At 41.2% G+C, this 23,085-nt stretch overlaps 1 protein-coding gene across 4 annotated transcripts in view; it reads right to left on the bottom strand.

Moving 5' to 3' along the window:
- Window positions 1-2,603: 2,603 nt before the first annotated feature.
- fermt2 (FERM domain containing kindlin 2) overlaps window positions 2,604-23,085 on the bottom strand; it is a 36,859-nt gene continuing 16,377 nt past the window's right edge. The window contains exons 4-17 of one of the 4 annotated variants that reach the window (XM_085256738.1): window positions 18,969-19,097; window positions 15,743-15,775; window positions 13,910-14,135; window positions 13,677-13,779; window positions 13,209-13,316; window positions 11,119-11,253; window positions 10,523-10,572; window positions 9,837-9,961; window positions 9,547-9,653; window positions 9,250-9,465; window positions 6,910-6,930; window positions 5,561-5,685; window positions 5,283-5,424; window positions 2,604-4,909 (exon numbers count right to left, since the gene is read on the bottom strand). In XM_085256738.1, the coding sequence (XP_085112864.1) occupies window positions 4,736-4,909; window positions 5,283-5,424; window positions 5,561-5,685; window positions 6,910-6,930; window positions 9,250-9,465; window positions 9,547-9,653; window positions 9,837-9,961; window positions 10,523-10,572; window positions 11,119-11,253; window positions 13,209-13,316; window positions 13,677-13,779; window positions 13,910-14,135; window positions 15,743-15,775; window positions 18,969-19,097 (1,694 nt within the window). In that variant the 3' untranslated portion in view covers window positions 2,604-4,735. The remainder of the gene's footprint in view (window positions 4,910-5,282; window positions 5,425-5,560; window positions 5,686-6,909; window positions 6,931-9,249; window positions 9,466-9,546; window positions 9,654-9,836; window positions 9,962-10,522; window positions 10,573-11,118; window positions 11,254-13,208; window positions 13,317-13,676; window positions 13,780-13,909; window positions 14,136-15,742; window positions 15,776-18,968; window positions 19,098-23,085) is intronic. The other 3 variants (XM_085256740.1, XM_085256741.1, XM_085256742.1) reach the window with 3 other exon arrangements.

Here is a 23,085-nt window from a genome sequence, read left to right as displayed (position 1 = left end):
ATGACATTTTAACAGCAGGTGCCAGGAGTTTGAGGAAGATAATAAAAATATTGATCTAGATAAAAACTGGTTTGAAAAGCAAAAAAAAAAAAATCTGCACATCTGCCGGCATCGCTCACATTATCTGTGGCACACTGCTCACTGCAGGCAAAGAGGGTAAATGTCAGAAAGGGTTTCCTAGAGAGAGAGAGAGCTCCATGACATTAACAATGACTTTAACTGGCTGTGAACTACAGGAAAGCGGAGCAGAACTTCCTTGTAATTGAATTATACAGCCAGGAAGCTGCTGCATTGAATGACAACAGGTGCTACTTTGCTCTCTGTATTGTGCTGCTTCTTTTATGTGTTTACTTCCTGCAAAATGCAAAAAAATGTTTGTGAGAAGCATATAGTCTATAAATGTCACCTTTAGGTCTCCTGCAACATATTCTTCTCTCACATCAAGGCAGTCTAGATGTTCAAAGAACTCCACGTCATTGGCTGGAGCCGTTATTGTGACGTCTTTACTTCCAGTGCACGCTTTGAACACAATAGGGCAAGATCCCACTGGAGTATAGGCTATATAACATCAGAGAGCTTTAGAAGAATAGCCACATTTATGCTTCCATATCTAGATCCAGTTGCCAAATGAAACTTGATTTGTTGACCGCATCAAATGGTTTCTTGGAAGTTATCGCTGCCCAACTTTCCAGTTTAACTGTTGGATTGTGACACATTTTTCAGCAAGAACAAGATGTTCTTGGAGGATTTATTATTCCCGCTGTCATGCTGCACACCTCATCTGATCGCACAAATGACCGCAGGGCTGTTAAAATACACTGTAAGATTATTAAATGAAATGTGGGAGGATAGGAGTTGAGGACTCAACGCCAATGCTGGAGAGTCTTCTTCTTCTTCTTTTTTTTAAAGGGATCATTAAAGCTGAAATCTCAGCAACCAGAGAAAAAAAATTTACGGTACTTTTTGTGAAACACATTTTTAAGGTTTCCAAGACTAAACTTCAGATGTACAACCTTCTCTATATTTTTTAACATAAGCATTGGCAGTGAGTCTATGGCCCAAAGTTTTCCACATACAAAAGTTAGTTATGGAGTTCCACAGGGTTCTATAGTAGGGCCAGTATTTTTCAACAATTAACTTTAAAAAAAAAAGAATATATTCATAATGATCACTGGATTTTTAAAGCAGTTTTTAATTACCACACCTAATTCTAATCATAAAATCATAATTTCATCCAACCCTGTGCTCACAGTCCCTGTCATCTTTACAGTCTCCATCAAATATCATGGTAGGAGCTCCCTGTTTAATACCTCCATCGCCCAGCATCTCTGCAGGTGACAGACATACACCGTACCCACTATAGAGGAATGGGCAAAAGCTTGCAAATAGGCAGACTGTCTGCAGGCGTTCTCTGATCTAATCTCCTCCACAATCTGGCATTTGGCTTCTGCTGGGATGCCAGGTATACCATTCAGATGTAGGCAAAAGCAGCTCTTTTTGGTTAAGAATGCACCCAGCACTGGACTGCAGGAGAAACATGGGCAGTACAGATGGCTGTAGACTGCCCTCTGGTGGAGAAATATAATCAGTACACTTGTATATGACGCTGCAACTCAAGTAGTGTTTGTTGGGTATATTATTCGGCAACTGGAAATTGTATCCTCATCACAAGGTTCAGTTTTTGTTTATGTTTCAATGGGAAACTCCGTAAGTATAATCTTTCTCAACTTCACTTAATGTATAAAAGCTTCTTTGTCTTGCAGTCTCAGCTGACTGTTCTGTCTAGTAGCTGGTGTTTTGCGCCTCTGGTATTCTTGCCAATCCCCGCTCATGTATTGACCCATGTGCCTGTTCATCTTAGCCGATATGATGCCTGACATGTACTACATTCCATGTAGTACTGAGGCAGGTTATTGGTCGGTAGTTGGATGGGACTGGTCCCTTCTTGGGGTCCTTGGGGATCAGGACCGTCCGACCTTCGGTTAGCCATTCCGGGTATCTCTCGTCAACTAGCAGCTGGTTCATTTGTGCTGCCAGACGCTCGTGGAGTGCAGTCAGCTTCTTCAGCCAATAGGCGTGAACTATGTCGGGGCCTGGTTCATGCTCTTCATACTAGAGACCCTTGCTTGGATGTCTGCCACCGTGATGGTTACTGGACCCTGTTCAGGGGGAGGAGGTTGCTATGGTCTGCCCTCAGATCCACTTGCCAACTTCTAGCCAAGCATCTCACTGCTGCCGTATTGTAGATCAGTCTCGGTAAGCGTGGCTGTAGATATCATCCGTAGTGCTGCATTAACATTATCGAGCAGACCTTCTGAGGCCACTTCTGCTACACTGCAGTAGTGATGTCGCGGTGGGAAAGCTCCACTTTACACAGTCTGCATTTGTTTACTGTGAAATGTTTTCACTTTTTAAAAAACCTGTTTCCATTTCCTTCCTTCTTCGTTTTGCCGTTCGCGCTAGTTTCTTCTTTGTAGTATTTGTAGTATCCGCGTCGTCGATTATAACGACGAATTGTTGCAGCCTTAATGTCATATTTTACTTTTGTGCAAATGTTATATTGTAATGGCAAATTATGTCAAATCAAGGACAGATACAGGTAATTAAATAAAAATTATTTTATTCATTTTTTTAAATAAATGCATTTTTACAGTCAGAAAACAGAACAGCAGGACATGCACTGCTACTCTTGACACTGAAGGCAAACAAAAAGTCAGAGAAATTAAAAATTAACAGAACAGTTTTCGCTTACCTCTGTTCTTTTTTTCTTTTTTTTTTTTGCTGATTTGTCTCTCCTTCATATGGACATTATTTAATTGCACACTTCAATTGTGTCAAATACCAGACAAATAGTAAGTAGTGAAGTAACCTAAAATGGCATAGAGTCAAACTTGCAGCAAAAAAAGCACATCAATGACAATGTCAGTTCTTTTTTTAAATGAGCTAAAAATGACAGAGCTACAAATGGAAATGTAGAAGAGAAAGCAGAAATGGGGGGAGACAGGGCACAGTGAAAAAGGCTTGTGTATCTGTATTTTAGAAAAATATATATACTCAACAGAACTTCTTAACCAAACCTGGAGTTTGAGACTAGTGTTATCTTCATATATATTCACATATATCTTCATCTGAAACTCAGTAAGACTACAACATGAGCAGGCACATTTACTACACGTGTTGACAGATGGCTTACCTGCAAACCCCCAAAATGCAGAAAAACAAAACAAAACTGTACAATTCTATAAAAATGTTTGTGTTTTTTTTACATTAGTTACAAAAAAAATACTTCATTTACTGATCCTTCATACTGAGGACAGAACAAAAAAAGTTTGCATATTTATTTTTTAAACTCTGTGACCTTTTGCTGGTGTGTACTGATAATAACGATAACAACAACAACAATAATAATAATAGTAATAATACTATATGGTGTGACAAACAAAACAGCGTTAATGTAAAAGCCAGTACAAGGGATATGTGATAATGTCCCTCCTGTTATGTAGTGTACATGCACTACGCTATGAGACATCAGTGGTTTCAGATCTGAGGATGCCGTTCAAAGCTGACCTAAAACTGTGGTCAGAAAAAGAGCCATAAACAGATGTGTTAATGCTCTCTGGCATAAAATCTGTGCACTTTAAGCTTTGTCTAAACAGAAGACTGCTTACAGTTTGGAAAATATAAAAAGACATCATGTTTTAAAGGCATGTTAATTACCTTAGTTGAACATTCTAACTGAAAATTTTTACACCTTACTTTAAAAAAAAACTAGTAGGCGGTTGTAGTCAGCGCTACACTCTATCAACATTTCTGCAGCAAGGACATTTACATCAGCCGGAAACCAGATAACTCAAACCCACTTGATGCTCATGCTGTTGCACTGAACTGTAGTGTGCTCTCATTTTTAGCGGTCTATTAAATACAGAGTACATCTCACAATGTCAAACCTGTCAGCTAAAACATAATCAACAGAGAGACTCAACAGGAAGGACACAAGTTGTGAGGCAACGACAGAAATCAGAAGCAAAAAAATAAACGGAAAGTTCAGGACAGCTTATTCATAAACAGGACTATATACTGCACAAGTGCACTTACACGTGACTTCAAAGAAAAACCTTTCACAGAGTGGACAGGATGGACATGCAGATCTGATCGACTGACCTCTGCTGTTATAGATACTCTTGATAACCACCTTTTAGGATGAGTAACTGTAGGTCCCTGAGGCACTACAATTACATTTTTATCTACGTTGTTATGTCAGCCTCTTTAGTCCAGTTCCAAAAGAGAGAGAAAAAAGGAAAGTGAAAAAGAATAAGTGGGGAAAAAAGATTCTTTGGGATTTATTCTGATGTTTGAATGGTGTTAAAGGGTCGTCATGGACGTAAGTTGGTGGCCAGTCCAGGAGGAGAGGAGACAGGTGGTTGTAGGACAACAGACAAACTTAGCTTTCTGCTCAACCACTGGAGTTCATCTGAACTGCATCCACCACAATATTAGTGTTGCAACAAATGACCTTGTCAGCATTAAGGCAAAAAAACCTCCAAAAAACTATGACCTTAAAAATAGCGTCAACCATGGCAATAGTCATGCTGCTCTGGGCTTTTCAGCGCAGACCTAAACAATTAAAAAGAAAAAGTAAAATAAATTCATATATTGAGGTTTCCCCCCGACCTCCAGCCACTCCCCCTCCTGGCCCCTGACCTACAATCATTGAACCCTGGCAGCCTGGAACAGCTCAGACCCAGCCGCTTGTCAGCTTATAGAACATTTCCTCATCTAGAGACTCATTCTGGTCCTTGGCACGCGTGGACAGGAAGATGTAGCCACCAATGAACTCGTGGACCACCTTACAGTCCACTTCGGCGCAGATGAATGAAAGACTGGGCTCGTCTGCAAATTCCACAGTCACCTGTGCACACAGAGCACGTCACATCAGTCACATCAGTCACATCAGTCGTTTTTTGGCTGACATAGTCGTTTTATATGTGTGATCAGCTAAGCTAACATCACAACAAGCAATGCAAAGAACTTTCACTGTTGACTTCCACCCTTTTTACTAGATTAATAGATCAACAAATTCAAGTCATTCACTTAATTATCAAACACAATTAAACAAACCAGCAAAATAAATCCAAGAAGGTTAAAAGGAAGCTAAATTTGCCTCTTCTGTTTTATAACACTGTGTTAATTTTGTATCTGATCGAATCAGTGTGCCTGTCATGTTCCAATAATGTTTTTAAGAAGGTAATACTAAAGGTAAAGCAGTTATGTGGGTTTCCTACCATCTTGATCTCCCAGTTGACGTTCCACTGTTTCATGTTACTAAAGCGCCATGTCTTGATGGCATCTCCGGTGCTGGCGTCCATCCGGATCAAACGATTATAAGTGATACCGATCAGCTCCTCCCGCTTTCCACCCTGGAACCTGCAAAGAAGAAAAGAGTTAGAATCTATTGTGGAATGAAAGTGTGTTGATACAATGACTAAATATGTGACTGTCAGTATGTATGATGAGTTTTTTTGGATGAAGACACATCTTTAGTCAGTTGTTACAAACATACTTTGCAAGGAAATGAGTGATCCCAAACTCAGGAAGGGACTGCCATGCCTGGATAAAGCGCATCTTGGCCTCAATGAGACTCATTTGGGCCACATTCTGGTGGGCTTCAAGAATCCGGGCTGAAATCTGACAGAAACAAAACCGCACTCATTACACACATGACTTTTTTTTTTTTTTTTAATGTATTTTTTATTTACTCCCACCATTTAAAGTATTCACGAACATACACACTAATGACTGTAAACAAATGCATCCCACACACCACACTCTAACAACCCAATGCACCAATTTAACACACGCTTAAAGTGTAAACAAGCTGTGGTTAACCCCATAAAGCTTTCAGAGCAGGGTGTCAATAACCAGTGAACGTTCACAGTGAATGTCTACTACGTACAGCTAGAAAACAATTATGAATCCGAGTCTGCTTTAGAACCCAGACTGAGGTTAATGAGCCAACTTAAGGAAGCTTTCAGGGTGAACTGTGTGAATTGGCATGCATGTATTCACACATGTGTGCCTCCCTCCAGTGGTGCTACATGATTCTTAAGGCTGTAACCTAAACCTTACCATGAGCACAGGAGCAGAAAGTCAAAATGACCACATAGCCCAAAACAAGGATTCTACCATTTCTGTCAGTACACTTAGAGAATGAGTAGTAAACTCCCCTAAAGATAAGTAATCCATCATGGACTGATCATTTTATACATTAAAAAGGTTGCAGTGAAGCTGCCTGAACATCACAGCTTCTCTAATGCACTTGAAAAGCTTTAGTGGTCTCTGCCGGACTGCATTACAATAAAATACGTAAATTAGATTTACCGTGATGGATCACTTATCTTCAGCAGTCTGGGCTCTGCTTTACATATATTAGAAATACATGAACTAAAATAAGCATCTAACTAAAGGCTAAACATATTATTAAAAAAAAAGAAAGAATAAAATACATTAAACTATTCATCAGTCTAAAAACATTTTCACAAGGGTCTGCTCTATTACATCAGTGAGGCTAACGTTAAATGCTGCATATGGACTGTGTGTTAAATGAGCTAAAACATGCAAAAGACCTGCATGGTCCATTTGTTTCACTCAGTCTGTATATTTATAGCCCCACACCACACAGATGCTCACTTGATACAATTATGTGTTACTTTCTTATCTTGTACACCCCAAAGAACACTGTTAGAGTTAATAACAAGTGACATACAGAAACTATACCATCTACTATGGCGGCCACTATGACTTGCTATAGTTATTGTTAGGTTTGATAACCCAGATACATAAATTGTTCAGAGTTCAAACAATCATGCAAGTATCTAAAGCTTAAAACAGCAGCCAGTGGACACAACTTACCAAGTCCCTGATATAGCCTGGCTGAGGAGGAGAGGTAGGTATGGGAAGATAGATGGGAATGAAGGAGATGCATACAGATAGAAGGAATACAACGTTTGGACAAAGAGAAGAAGACAGTAAGATCACTGTTGAGAGAGGAAAGATTAAAAAAAACAACAACAACAATGCAGGACATGACTGTAATAACAGAAAGCGGGGAGGAAGGCTGTGGAGCTAAAGGGGCATGCAGCATTCAGCCAGGAGGAGGAAAGTACAGCTGCAATCAAGGAAATCACACATTTTCACATAAAGGAAGTGGGCAGTGTAACTGCAGATTTTAGGTCAGATCATGCCTGCCTGTTCTTTGTAAACACAATGAGCCATTAAAAAAAACAAACCAAAAAACCCTGAAGTCAGTTTCTATGTAATATCTTTGTCAGCCACAAGATGGCGATGTGTGACAGCAGCAGTGAAAGGTGTTGGGCTTCTCCAAGCTGCAGGTCTTTATTTTCTGTTTAAAATAAACCCATTTATCCAGAAACCACCCTGACTCACGTAATCACAAAACTCCTGTGTGCGTGTATCTGGCTGGAGATGCAGCACAGAAGTCTACTCTGACAAATCTTGCAACAGGAAGTCCAGTTTAAGGGAGGTGGGGAGGGGCTGCAGCTGGCCAAAGAGTTAATGGGCTTATCCCAGACAGTTTTCCCGCGCAACATTCCCAAGCATGGCTCATTTCCGGATGTCCCACGCCCACTACATATGTGTGTGTGTGTGTGTGTGTGTGTGAACAAGGGACTGTACACCATTACGCTTTAATGTTATGCCCAGGGAGATCATCTATTAGACTGTGTTTGAGTGCGAGACTGGATCTGTGCCAGAAAGGACCACAGACAGACACACATCCTGTGCTATTACTACTAATACTCAAAAAACAAAAAGGGGAAAAAAACCTTCCTATTTAAGCTAGCCCCAGTTCCATGCAATTATTTTGCTACAGAGTGTTTCTTTTTTGTAACCCCCCCCCCAACAAAAAAAAAACCCTTATCTATTTCTACACCCCTTTTTTGTCACTGGCCACAACTGCAGCTCTGATTAAGTTATACAGCAAGCATGTAAGAAAAATGTAAAGAACTCTAAAATAGTGCAGGAAAAGATGAGCCAAAGTGAGCTAGGACTCTTCTCTGTCTCTCAGTGACATCAGGTAAACTGTAGGTTGGGCAGTGACACACATTTATGGCATTTTTACCTGACACTAAATCAACTCTTTGATTTTATTTTTTTTATCAGTAGGTTTTGTTATAGATGTGGAAGTAATTTCATGTGGGTGACCCCAAATATATTTAAGGGATTTCCTGACTAAACTAAGAAGATAGCGAGTCAGGCTCAAATAGAAAGACAGAACTGAAACTTTAAATTTGAGCTGTTGTAATTCGGGATTAACTGCTGACTTTTAGTACTGCTGTGTGTTTGATCTCTTAACATGCACATTTCCTCTATGAAAGGAGCATTAAAGAGAAACACTGCTTTGTACTGTGGTAACCTATAGGAAGTTTGCAGCACAGACTAACAAAGTCTAACTTCTCCTAGAGTGTCAATAATTTCTATTTCAACTGCTTTTAATAACATTCCTGGTTTCCTATGGTTCAAACCTGCCTAGATCCTTTCCTGTTCTACGTCCATTTTTACCCCTTTATTCCCTCATTTCTTTGAGCAATTTTTTTCCAGACATCAATGATACTTAAAGTTATGCTTCAGATAATATTTGAGTCGTCACCTGCTGTACCAGCAGCAGCTTCCCAACATCATTCTAGCCTCCTAGCACCACTGTATTTTCCTACTACGATAAGAACAAATCCAGATTGAGTGAATAAGCTACGAGAAGAGAACCCCCTCCCTCACCCATCCCTGACCATGGCAGCTGTGTACTCAGCTGTTCCAGGGTACACAAACACACAAATCTACATAACACTTGAGAACATTCATCGTTAATGATTAAATGTTACACCAGATTATAACGAGGTCCATAATAACGGGTTTTCTGATCCATTGCATCTGATATGTATCCATATGACTCTCTGCTCTTTAAGTCCTTTTGTCTACAATCACAGAGCTGAGAACGTGGTGGGTAGAAATGTAGAGAGGAGGAGTAGAGGAACAGGTATTTAAACAACTCAGATGTTAGGAGGACCCCACCTGGAATGAATCAGATGCTTTTCAACCTTTCAACCATGTAATCAGCTTTTCTAAAAACACACACTAGACTAGATGATAACCCTTTTTTTCCCCTTACCAAACATTTCTACCATTTTAACCTCCACATTGCTGTAAACAGATCCTAACCTGGACTACATGGCTTACCTGTTTGTTCTTGTACTTCTTCAGGTAGCGCGGAGACACCAGGCATTCTGGGTTGATATCAGTAGCAACTGGTTCAATGGGTAGGTCAGGGTTCATGTGCTGCATCTTAAGGAAGGACAGAATGTTCTGGACCTCCAGGTTGTATGAGCTATCCGCCATGGTCTTCCCCTTGGAGGCCAAGCGGCATGCAGCCATCCAGTGGGCGTACTGTTTCTCCTGGAGATGAAAAGTCATAATTAACCAACTCTAAAAAGGAATAAGACAGCGCATTAAAGGGTGCACCAACTTCAGCCTCACCGTGTCACACCGAAGCCAGATCTCATTCATGCCATCAGCCACAGGGATTAGCAACTTGATGTTGAATTTCTGACCAGAGATGTTAACATCTGGCGTTACCTCACAGCCTACAAATAGAAAAGCATGGTGCAGGCAGGAAAAAGAGGTCAAGTGTCAGAGCCTGTTCTTTAGACATGCAACCTCAGATTTTTTTTATTTGCAGGGAAAAAATAAATGGGCATGACATTGAGGGTTTTTTTTTTTTGTGTGTGTGTGTGTGTACTCTTATGCAACTAGGGAAGTCTCTGCACCTCTAAGATTCATTTGATGGGAAGGTGTCCCATGTGCCTCCTCTTTACTCTTGTAACAGGAAATTGTGATATCCTTGAATGTGCACCAGTACTGCTTGTAGCCCTTCAACGTCAGTTTCTTGGGTCTAGAGAGAAAAAAAGCGGAAGACATGTCAGAGTTCAGGTGGGAGAAAAAAAGAAAAAAGGAAAAAACAACCATTTTCTTTATTGGTGGTGAGGAGGAACAGCGGGGGAGGGGAGATCATAAGTACAAAGGAGGGGGAGGAAAAGAAGTAGAGCTTCTCAAGTGCAAAGTCAGCGAGATGAATAGGAAAGAAGCCAGCACTGTGGAAAACCATTAAAAGAGGAAATGCCTCTTGATATCATACCCCCCATTTTATGAGACAACCACCCAAGGGGCCACCTGCCTGTCAGCAAAAGCTTCAAGCCAAAAATGAATATGATTCGAAAGCTTGGTCCAACTATAATCACTCTAGATTTTTTGCCAAAGAATATTTGCAGGCTGAGCTTTCAGGTTGCCTTTTAAGCTCATAAAAAAATAGAAAAACAGGCTTACTTGGCCAGAGAATGGTCCCGCCATAGTCAACAGCTTTTGGATAAAATGTAATCTTGCATAGACTAACATGCAGTGTTTAGTGGTTTTGCTAATAGTAAAGGTGCATTTAACCTCATGGCACTGGACTTACTTGAAGACTTTAACATAGTCTGCTAGCTCAGGAATAGATGTGATGTCACCCTAGGAGAAAGGGGAAAGCTATTGTTAAAATAAGCCTGGAACACTTTAACATACATACATATATGTGAATAAAAGGAAAGAAAAAAAGGGAAAGGATTAAACACAAAACAATGACCTCACACTTGACTTTGTACATTTTCAATGTCATTGCTCAGCACAGTAAGCTGGCTTCTTATGTAATATCTCAGAGGTCAGTTTCCTCTGATAAGCTAAATACATGTTTCAAGAAGTTGTTGTAACAGTAGAGACATATTTTCAGTGGGGCCTTAGAACCCCCAGCTCTTTGTTAGATGCAGAGCTTTTGAATAACTGTGAAATTTTGCACTTCCAGCAAACTGTAGTGCATTGCATTGTCTTTGTGCGTTTCCTGTCATGTTTATGAGTGCTGATGAAAGGAGACTTCGTCACAAGTAGAAACAAAAGCACCTAACTGATGCCAAGATTTCACAATTGGGAAAAACAAATTCACATAATGACGCCCATTTGGACAAAAAGGATGCAGGCAAGCCCAGTGCACACTCAAGCACCAGTGGTTTTGTCTCATACCAGTGTGTTGGAAGTCTTCCCTCCCTCCAAGGTAATCTCCAGATCTGACAGGGCTGCATCCACTTCATCCACCTCCTTCTCACTATTATTCATGTGGTTGTCTGATGACATGATTGACAGCTTGTTGATGTGGTACTGAGAATGAAACAAAGAGCGATGCTCTGGTTAAAAGCATGAAACCTGCAATCTATTACTAAAGTGTCCATTCCCTTAAAGCTTCCAGGTCTAAAATAAAACACTTGAGACACTGGGATTTAAAGAAAGTGTGAGGTGGAGATAGACTGTTAGCAGCTTGTTATCTGTTGCACCAACATGGTCAACAGTATTGCTTTTTTCTATAAAGTTTTGCTGTGTGCTACCGGTGCATAAACGCTCCAGCTACATCTTATAAAAAGGAAAAACAATCTGTGATAATTGCCATATAAATACTTTAAGATGTGATGGCATTTGTGTTAGCAAGTGCTGCCAGCATACACCACTGAGTTTACCAGCTATGCCGTTTTTTTTGGAAGAAGCTGAAGATAAAGAAAGTTGTCTAAAGAAGAGAAGTGTGCTAAAGTTACTGGTAAAGATTCACTGAGGTCAGGCTGTTATAGGCAATGAAATTGTTTTTACCAAGTGTATACTGAATGTAGGACTGGTGCAAGACTGTAGTAAGAGATTGTTCTCTATTACAAACCCCCCACAAACAAACCCATCAGTGAGTCACAGATACCAAATTTAGCTTGTAGATAAATGGTATTTATAATGTCACCCCATCAGCAACCCCCACCAATATATGAATGAACAGCTGTCAAGAAAGTGAGCGATACAATGCAGCGTTTGATAGAGATTTAGCTGATTTAGCTAGGATTTAGCTGGCTAAGGCTTCATATTGTAGGACAAAGAGCTTGCCATGATGTCCAATCCTCTGGCTCATCTTTAAAAAATGCAACTCTGTGAAGGAGTGTTTCCCATTTTTCTGTTTGTTTGTGTGATCATCAGAGTTACTTCTTTATCTGCTGAAGTACTGACTACAACCTGTGTCCCAAGTCCATGACTATGAGGTCAATCACTAATCTTGACCACTGATTACCTCATATTTGAGAACTACCATAGTGATACATCCGGGTGACAGCATGCTAAGTCCAGCCAGCTGCATACCAGAGTTGGACAATCATTGCTCTTTATTTAGACCTTAGTATCTGTCAACAGTGAAACCTAAGCTAAAAGCCAAGACTGAAACGCAGTAGTAGCTACTAAAGTGCTAAAAGATAGGCAGCAACAGTCTACCTACCGGCCCAAACACCCAACTTAGATTAGCATCTCTCCCAGTGCAGTGTAAGAAGAAACCAGTGAAGTGTAATTACAACTGGTCAGACGAAACAAACCTAACACCTCAGAGTGAAAGAGTGGGAAAAGGAATGTGAACAGGTCTACAAGACCTTGTCTTTCTGGGGTGGGTGGTCTGAGGTATGGGGTCCTGTGCTCCAAGATGCCCTATAATTACCCTCAGGGTGAAGACAGGGTGGCGTCCTCAGGTCTTGGCACCCACAGTTTATGGGGGTCAGAAATAGAAGGAACACCACCCCAATGGTACATGAGGAAACCTAGGGGTGTAAAAGAGCTTCAAATCTGTACATCACTCCCATTCGAGCCAATATCCATTCTAGCGACTGTCATTTCTACTGATCTACTTTGAACTTGTCTCAAAACCCAATAATCCAATGCCACCAGTGCCTTTAAAGTCCACCCAGACCAAAATTGTGTTTCTGTTTTACCGAGAGTCACGTAATAATTCTTGGGTTCAAACTGTTTGACGAGTACACTTCAGTAATAAGAACCTCTCTTTAAATCTAAAAGCCTATTTACTTTGTTATTAGTATGAACTAAATAGGAAACAATACACAATAATCAAGATTTAGCCTGCATGCTGCAACAGGGCTTTCAGCATTACAGCTTCACTCTGAGCTGCAATCCTATCCAATTCATTACCTTGAAGCTGAGAAGAAAGCGTGCCTTCCACCCAATAAAAAAAGGTCAGCGTTTCTTTAAATTTCATACCTTGCCAACTTAAACTGTATCAGTACGCAAACACTCAACCTTCTTACCTGGAGGGCAGCAAACATCATCATTTCCTCCTCTGTGCATTCAATTTCCTCCAGGAGAATGGCCCACTTGGCCTGTTCATAGAGCTGGTTCACTCGAATGGCATCATACTGTGGGCACATCAAACCATATTATTGAGCAAACTGGACAACTTTGAATACAGTGATGTCAAAGGTAAAGGTTGTATGAGATTAATGATACAAAAGTATCAAATAACTAGTCTTTCAAACGCCCCATTCAGGTCATCGGTACCAGATATAGAACGTAAGCTCTACAGGCCAGTGTTAAACAAATATTTTTACCCAAATCATGGCAACTAATGGCTGGATGTATCCCTGCTTACTTTATGATTATAATAACTTATATCTGGTGCTTTTAGGTTATGATGATACAGAGCTATTCGGCATGGCAGGGTCTCAATAATTATCTCAACTGACTACAATGTGCTGTGCTTTTTCTGTATGATTTACCTTTGGATTGAGGTCAAAGAAGCTGTGATATTTAAACCTCAGCAGCAGCACCTCATTCTCCTTTACATCCTGCTCCATGAGAGACCTGGACGAGTCCAGCCACCTGTACAAACAGGGATTACAGCTAATTAGAATATGTTATTTTTTCACACAACATGAAAGCAGTCTCTTGTAAATGTTGTCTGTTAACGACCTTTTTTTTAAACTAAACCACTAGGCAAAGTTTAACTCACCCCTGATTGATTTTGGCTTTGTCCAGCAGGGACTGGGGCTTGTACAGTTTGACCAGAATGTCTGGTGAGGAGATTGGCTGGCTCACAGCAAGGATGCTGGGATTGCCCTCTGACAGGGGACTGTCTCCGAACCAGGCGGAAGTTGGTGACAAAGGGCTGCCGTCCCTTGAGTCATAGGTGGGGGTCATGGTCTTACTGTATAAGCCTGGACTAGAGTAGATGCTCCCTGAAAAAAGATAACCATCAGTTACCGTATTCCCTTGCGGAGCCAGAAATACAAACCTAACACAAAAAACTTCCAAATACTGACACTCACAATCAAGTTAAGTACACATAAGTCACTAACACAGCATTGAGGGGGAAGAGTGAAGACTTCTCAGCACACGCAAATGCAGCCTAGCCTGACCAGTTAGTGGTCAAAAACACCATGTGACTACCAGCACAAACTTTGCAGATGAGTGACTTCAACACCACCCTCCTGCTGATGGTGGGGTAGATGTTGATCAGCATGCAGGTGATGCACAACATGATCAGGTTTACCCATTTACTTACAGACCAAAAGAAAAACCAGCAGGAATGCACTGCACACAGCAAACTACAGCACAATTTACCCACGAGAAAGAGAGAGAGTACAAAAATATTGGAGGAGAATACATTGAATATCTTTTAAACATGTTAAAGGAATATAACTAAATAAAAAAAAACCTTTGATAAACTAAGTGTCTAAGCAACTTAAATGCTGAGTTATATGTATATTTGGTCTGCAGTGTTTTAATTTGGGAGTCTGGCTACAAACAAAAGCCCCCAAAGTGAAGTTATTTGCATTTCCTGTTAGTCCAAGTTCCAAAGTATTTTCATTCCCCTCCATTCCAACTCTCCCTCTGTAGGGTCAAGCAACACTGGCTAAACCATTAAACCCCTTCTGAAATGAGGAAGTGGGCTTGGTTTCTGTATGTGAGTGTGCATGTGGATGTTTATGTTTGCAAACTGAGGTCATGAGAACATGTTGCTGGCTATGGCCTCCCCTTCCTTGTGGGGGAGGGTGATCAGTGGTTCTTTCAAGGTTTTCCTCCCAATGCAAAGTTCATCAGGTCAAGAAGACTTATCCTATCACCCGTAGGGTCCCCTGGGGAATGCCAAATATCTAGGGAAAGTGTGTATAAATTGAAAGCTGGAGTTCCATTAATAACACAAAGGAGCCTCCTCCATCCTGTTTATTGAATCTCAAATGCTGGTGCAAAAACAAAGAATGCTAACATGACTTTACTCCCTAATACTCCCACACTAGTGATTCATAGAGGGCTTAGATGGAAGGAGCAGGACCACCATCAGCTGTTGAGACTACAAGTAAACCATGGGATGGTGGTCAATAAATGAACTGTCATGGATTTGGTTTTTACAGCGCTCCTGTGTGGGCTGCTATTTGAAGCATGCAGATAGGATTATAAGCATGTGATTTTAATTCTGAACACAAGTTTATGGGTAAAAACACAAATGTCCTACATATAACTTGCCCGATAACAACCATCTCATATCTGCATACTCAAGCAAGTGATTGGCTATCCTGCAGGCACAGTGAGCAGGCCCCTGGAGTAGCTTTAAGAAAAGTGAGCAATGAGCTAATTGCTAAAAGGGCGCAAAGCCTTTGTCATGACACCACCCGAATCAGCTGACTTCCTTAGGAGGACCAGTCAGGTGACTCGGTTGCTAGTCTCAAATGCTACATATGTCATGTGACCTTAACACACCAGCTGTGGGGTGTAGAGAGGAATAAGGAGGCAATGCTGAGGAAGCAGTGCTGAAAAGAAAGGACAGAGGAAGGGGAAAGCTTACCTTTCACAGGTCCGATGTATATTATCTCAGAGGCTAGGATGAAAAGAGAAAGAGTAAGAAAAAGAAAGACAGGAAAATGTAGAGGGAAGGAAACGGATAGAAATCAACTCAAGTGGACAGATTTAAGACACAGAAAACTCTACAGGCATAGAAGGAAACAGAGGAAAAAAGACAACAGTTGAGGAATACAAGAATGGGGTATATCTTTGGCATTTCCACAGACACTGCCAACTGCTAGCCTCAGAGTGGATGACTCAGTTTACCCTCTTCACAGAGGGAGATCGCCCTGGCATGACTAGTGAAGTTCTGCAGTTTCCATCCACCCATTCATAACCATCCAACGCAGCATGACTGATTGAAAATCCAGGCAAGGCGTTGGTCAGAATGACCCAGCCTTGCATGTATAAAGTGCAGCACATTTTTACAAAGTAAAGGCCGTTCGAGGTCTGTCATTCTCAACACTGACAAGACAGACGATTACAAACAGCGGGCATGCCAAGGCGTAGCCGCTCCACTGGGAGCTGCTGAACTGGCATCACAGGCAGCGTCGTGTCTATGTTCGTGTAACAACAACAGCTGAGGATGGTTTTTCTACCAAAAATGACCAATTACGTGAGGCAGGTCAAATGAGTGTGGAGACATTTCCTAAATAGTAATTTTAAATATAGAGATTGAGGTTTTGGAAAAAGATTGCCAGTCTACAAGTGGAAATAAATGGTCATGTACCCATTATGGACTTGTTGTTTAGACAAACACCCATTTCATTTGCTTCTGAGATCAGTGTGGAGCTCACTGTACAGTACACATAGGCTATTTTGCATGTGTTTAGGTACTCTATAGGCACACATTTCTTGTATGTATTTCTTTTACCGTTCTCGGCAGTAATAAATCAGTTAAAAAGACATTGAGAAAAAGGCAAAATGATCTGTTTAAAGCTTGAGTATCTCCAAAACATTCAATCGGACTCAAATACTTCAGAAAAGTGTTAAAATAACTGTCGCGTTCTTATGAATGGTATTATAATCAAATGTGTTGTTTTATCAGCTTATTGAGAAAATATAATAATCGCATTTAAAAAGGTGGATTGTGAAAAGACTAATAAAACTGTTGCATATTAATTTCCTGTAGATTGAATAATTGGTTAACTAAGTATTGCAGTTCTAAATGTGATAAAGGTCGTTCTGTGGTACTGATTGCATCTTTTCAAAGCCTTGTGATTTCTATCAGGAGATCTGGGCCAAGAGGCCAGCCCTTCCTCACGAGGGGACGGAATAACATCTTACAACTTGGCCATAAAATGTACTTTGACTGTAGCATGTGATCTGCGATCTGATGTGTGTGTGTGCGCTCACATACACACACACACACACACACACACACACACACACACTCTCTCACACAAGGAGACTGGTGACAGTAAACAGATTCTCCACATTCCTACTGAAACTCTGTTTCTCCTCACCACCTAATACTCTGACCACATTCACCCACTGGGAACAAAATGTATCTAAACCAAAGGCGTAGAGGAGTGTGTAGCACACCCCTTAAAATGTGGTGATGCAACTCTGGGCATGGTCGATGTGTTGGGAAGTAACTGCTTTTTGCAGTTTCAATCACTCATTACGTTTAAATATATGAGTGAATAAATACACCGTTCACTCTGATCCACATAGGTTTGTAATGATACTAGAATTTTAAACTTGATACAAAGTAATGCTCAATAGCATTCTTAGTACCATGGGAGGAAAATAAAATAAGACACATGACTCTTTTCTACAAGATAAGAACTAAACCAACAATAACATCAATGTTATTTTATATATTTAACAATATCTTATATCATTTTAAGCAGTGCAAAATTTGAGGTTGTCTGATGTAGTGCTGTGCATCTGGTGAGTTGGCACCATCCTTTCATTGTTGATCAAATCGTACTGTTAGGGGGTAGAGCAACACACTTTTTAGACACAAATAATTGTGCTAGTCTAACACAATTTACACAGCCTATTAATGTCGGGCAGGTACTGATAACGATTCCTGCCTAGTTCCACCATTAGCATCATCATTAGCACCTTAATGATAACTTAACAGCAGGCTAATGTAGCTACCAGGTAAATGCTAATAGTTAAACAGCAAACTTTTATGAGTCCAGTAGCCAGGTTAATGTTTCTGATAACCGTTTAAAATGTCTTGAAATTCCTTGAAGTGTTGTCCAGTGTTGAACTTACTGTTCATGTGTTCAACTAGTGAGGGGAGGGGCTGTGTGCCTGCCTATCTGCAGCAGTGCTTTTTGAAGGTCTGTGTCAACTAGAGGAGGCAAAGACAGCACTGCCGGGTTGAGTATCTAATCTGAGAGCCATTTTTAGTATCAAATAGTATCCGAGTATCAATTTTTTTGACAACCCTAGATCCAAATCTGTATTTCAGGAGAATTTGTTTTTCACAATGAGTGTTCAGGCTGCTATCCCTGCAACTGGTGAGTCTATATAGTCATTCAGTGCACACAGAGCTGACTCTGCAGAGCAGAAAAGACTAATCGCACAAAGAGTCTCATTCACCCTGTCTGATGGTGTTAGCAGTTCTGCTTAATGCTAACTCTGTGACAGCAGTCTGTTTTGTTCTGCTCCTCCCTGCTCAGATGGTTGTAAGTCTCCCATCAGGAGGGAGGAGGGTCAGTATGACTGCACTCCTGTAGCCTGGTTTGGGTTTAAAATGGCAGCGTGACCAACTATGTGTGGAATCTCAGCCATTTTTAGTCCTCCCTGCCAAGGAATTGAGAGCGAGGGCTGTAGATCCCATGCAGGCCTCAAACTCACACATTCATATTTGGTCACGAGAAGCAGGGCGCACCAAACTCGGGTCATCTTAGTGTTTTGGGTGGGTGTTTTTTTTTTTTTTTTAAATCGCAAGTGCATGAAATACAAAAAAGAATCTAAGAAGCTTCATGGGGCCAGCACAACCTGCCATACAACCTGCTGTCCCAGGAAAATAGGAGCAATTGTTTTTCACAACAAAAGAAAGTGAAAATTCTTCCTGATTACCTAAAAACAGATCAGAATGTAAAAACCTAAATGGTTAGGTTTATACAAACTTTCAACTCATGGGTTGGGAATATGAACTCAAAAATACCCTGGCTTTATTCATCAAGAAATATTTTTGTTCCTAACAACTCCAAACTCAGTTGGAGTTCTTTAGGAAACATTGTTAACGAGCCATAGAAGCAGCTCACCTGATCCAGGTGTTAACATCGGACCCTCCAGTTCCAGATCATCTTCTTCTGTCTCCTCCAACTTTTTCTTCTTCTTTTTGGGATCACGGGGCTTGCGCAGTAGAGATAACTCCTCTGGGTGGCGGATATCTTTTGGGGAGAAACATTAAGAAGATCCATTCAATGTCACATAAGCATAAACCTTGACTAGCAACAAAGCCATTTGGACACAAAGACAGACAGGCTTGGATGTCATAGAGTCCCCAAAACCATACAGTAATTTGTGTTTTTTCAACTATAGGCTTGAAATAAAACCACATGACCTCAATGACTTTAAGCTGTATAGTAGGTGAAAATAGGGACACTAAACCAACCCAAATCTCAAAAAAAAAAAAAAGGTGAGAGGCAGATGGGGGGGGGGGGGGGGGGGGGGGGAAAGAAGGACAAAAAAGCAAAGGGAAACAGATGCAGACAGCTGTGCACGTAAAGGGTGGAATACTGTAAATCCCTTTTCTCAGGGCTCTAACAAATCTTGCTTTAACTTTAATCCCCAGCTGAGACTGAGCAGACATCCTCCATCGCCCTCCTACTCCTCTTCCTTAGACAATTCCTCCAACACACATTAATAACACAATTCAGCCGACATTGGAGAATAGTAAGGTAGCGTTACTTTTACCCCCCTGCCCGCCAAAAACCCTCCCAAAACTATTCACAACAAACAGGTAATAAAGATGAAATGAACCAAACTGTAACTGCATGTATGCAAATGGAAGAGAAGTGTGCAAGATCCAACTCGGACAGTAAGACACCCGCCATATTGAATATAATGACTAAAACAGAGCAGTCTTTATTCCCTGGCTTCTCGCTCTTTTCCCTCCTTCCCTTGGGCCTGGAGGCCAGGGAACCATCACTCAGCAGCAGCAGAAATGATGTTTTAGGATGGCTTGGGGCGGTTCTGATATAGGCGGTGAGACGGCCAGAATGTGTCAGGACTAGAATAGATGGAGCTCGGCTAGAAGCAACGCACATCTGGACCCACAGCTGGACTTGGTTTTCTCGAGGATTCCATATTAACTGACGAGCACGCAGATACTTGAGAGCAATATTTCATATTTTTATGTAATCAAGTGCATAGCTATCCATTTTCTCATATCTATTGAATCAAATCATTTTTTTCAAGTAACTGAAGAAGGTGTTGTGGAAAGCACAGGCAGAAGGGTTGAGAGAACGTCTTGGCTTGATGTGCAAGCTTGTTTGGTTTGTGTAACTAAAGCAAAAGCATTCCAGGAGTTTTAAGAACTACCAGATGGGAGCTCACCCTTTCTCTGCCTCCCTCCTCCCCCATTCTCACTCTGCTGTAACAGACGAGCACAGTCCCCGTGCCCTTATACAGCCATGTGAGTTCCAGGCCTGCTGCTGCGCTTTAGCCCCCGAGGAGGCAAATATACACAGTAAAGTGTGTATCAAACGGCAAGTAGATGGATAGGACTGTGTCTTTTTGTGAGACATTGCAGAACCATGTGGCATTTAATTACAACCTAACTCTGTTTAATTGTTATGAGCCTATCATCAACACTGGGAACTTTTCCATATTATAAATATTAGCATGACAAACTCTGGGGGAGATAATGCATCTGATGTAATCGATCTCTATTATTTCAATGAAATGAGTTAACGCCATGTTTTTCAATTGTTTACACTACTTTGAGTTTGTTGTCAAAACCAGACAGCTCAAAAACTATTAAGAATTAAGAACTATAAACATGTACACGTATGCAGCAGTGTATCTGATTTCTGGAAAAATCTGTGGCTGCTTAATAACGTGCAAATTTGTTCCACTAAAATGCACCGACATCCAGAAAAATTATCTACTCAGGAGATCATTTATGCTGCTCGTATGCATGATTACATTCTTTAGGTCACTACCCACCACAGTTAGTGGCCATAGGTGGTAGGAATGTAGATTATCTCCATAACTGTTGAAACTACATCAATCACCCTGCTGATCTTCTGCTCAGCTCTCCTCGTACTTGGCAACCAGGCTTCAAGACAGCTAAATGCCTCCATTTAAAGAAATACTTCACTCTTAACTCAGAGCAGGCAGTACACCCTTTTCTGGCTGACAACCATGGTCTTGGAAATGCCAATTCTCATCCCGGGCAAGTGTTGTAGTTAATTTTTTGCTGACATATTCATACTCCTACGCTCACCACTTTTGGCTGGTGTCAGGAGGAGGAAAGAGGAGGAGGGTGATGGTCAGAATGCTTACAAAGGCTTGGTGGATTTTCATTTGCAGAAATGACACCTAGACAATAAGATCCCAATCTTCTGTCCTGCTGACTTGTGGCAGTAACCAGGCCTGAAGCCAGAGGAAAAGGATTGACTGGGAGCCAGCAGCGCATGCAAGATTTACTCTTTGGAACAGATGATTCACTGCAGTGAGTAAGACCAGCCGCAGAAGAATCACAAACATCATCACAGTCTAATTTTACAGCACTTAAGTTTGCCGTATAAACTGATATAGACCTACATGGGCAAAAAATTACAAAGGAATCATCTGGTTCCTGTGTTTCCCTTGCATACTCCTAAATGTTAAGAATAGGTGGTCTAGTTCCCACATATAGGCTTTACTTGGGCGGGCTGCCCAGGTATGTTAACAACAGGCCTAGGATATTTGGCGACTCGTTTTTTTGTTTTTTTTTTAGTTCTGTTCTTTTTAGCTGCTCACCACCAAGCCGGGCCCTTTGCTTCACATGCTACCAGTCTGGTGCTGTAGCGGTCCTCCATATAAAATATGGAAAACCTTTCCCAGTGGAAAGGACTACAAGTGGCGAGGATAGTCCTTCAGCTCAGAAGATCTACTGAGCGCTGAAGGGCACTTCAAACCTGCACCTGTAACAGGTGGAGTGGAGAACTGGTTCATGCAGCTCCAAGCCAAGCTCACATGAGTTTCAGAACAGGCTCTGCTGTCACCACACATGGAAGCTAGATGTTGCAGTTGAGTCACAGGTCTAAAGACTCACACACACACACACACACCATTTGCATTATATGTTTCAAGAATTGAGCTGATTACACATAAAGGAATGATAAACTTTTGGTGTTTATATTAAGTCAAATCATACTACGAGTTCATTCAGTTCTTAAAATGGCACAAGTCTCTTGTACTATTTTTCACTCTGGCTTTGACAATCTATACCAAACGGCCTTAGTGGCTTGGGAAGAGTGACAGTTCTCTTTCTCTGTCAGACACAAGGCTAAATATGTGCTAAAAGGCAACTCAGAAAGGATAATGATGCACTTACATTTAGGAGATGGAGCTGAGGCCAAACCACAGTACTCCTGTGTTATGACAACAGTTGAGAGCACATTTGGGCCCAGTCAAGCAGGCCACAGGTTGATGGGTCATAACTCTGCTGGACCAAAACGACAGAGCTAAGGTCCATACAAAAATCAGAAAGGTTTCTTGAGGACAAAGTGGTGGGACCAAAAAATTACAGATGTCTGCTTCAAAGTCACTCTTCATGTGAGGTGCTACTGACAAATTACTCATGAATCTGTTTTGCCAGACATTATTTAATGGCTCACTGTAACATTTCATTACTGGTGCGGCCTATTAGCCATTCCATAGAAAACCCTCTGTGTTGGTTTTCAAGCGCACAGTAGTTTAAAAGAGCTTGCACAGTTGCTCTGAGTGCAGCAGCTTGACTCTTGTTAGTCTGAAATGACGCTTTTCTAAGGGAGGCAGCAGATTTGCACCACCTCAGGCTCCAATGTCCCCAGTCATGTGTTAGTCAGTTATGAAGAGTACATTCTGTCTGCTGGCTCACAGAACAAATGGTGTTAGAGGGTGTGTGTGTGTGTGTGTGGGTGGGTGGGCTGAATATATATTTAGTCAATATGAGAAACCAGGTTGTGAAGATGGCACAGTGAGCAAAAGGAGGAGCTGGAATTTTGGTGGGGTGCAAAGCAGCTTGCAGGAAAGGCAGCTAACAACAGTACACCCTACTGTGGGATGACATTAGCTGATCCATCAGGATTGGGGAGTGAGTTGGATTTCATGACTTGTCTGAACTTTAATTACACAATATACCGAAGTTATTGGTTGCATCATTAAGCAAATGAAGATTCAACAATT

This window comes from Mchenga conophoros, linkage group LG19 (assembly GCF_057382185.1).
Source record: "Mchenga conophoros isolate Kocher_MC1m ecotype Shallow Benthic linkage group LG19, M_conophoros_male_GT1.1, whole genome shotgun sequence".
Lineage (NCBI taxonomy): Eukaryota > Metazoa > Chordata > Actinopteri > Cichliformes > Cichlidae > Mchenga > Mchenga conophoros.
The sequence above is the reverse complement of the archived record's forward strand: the minus strand, read 5'-3'. Positions and strand labels throughout refer to the sequence as shown.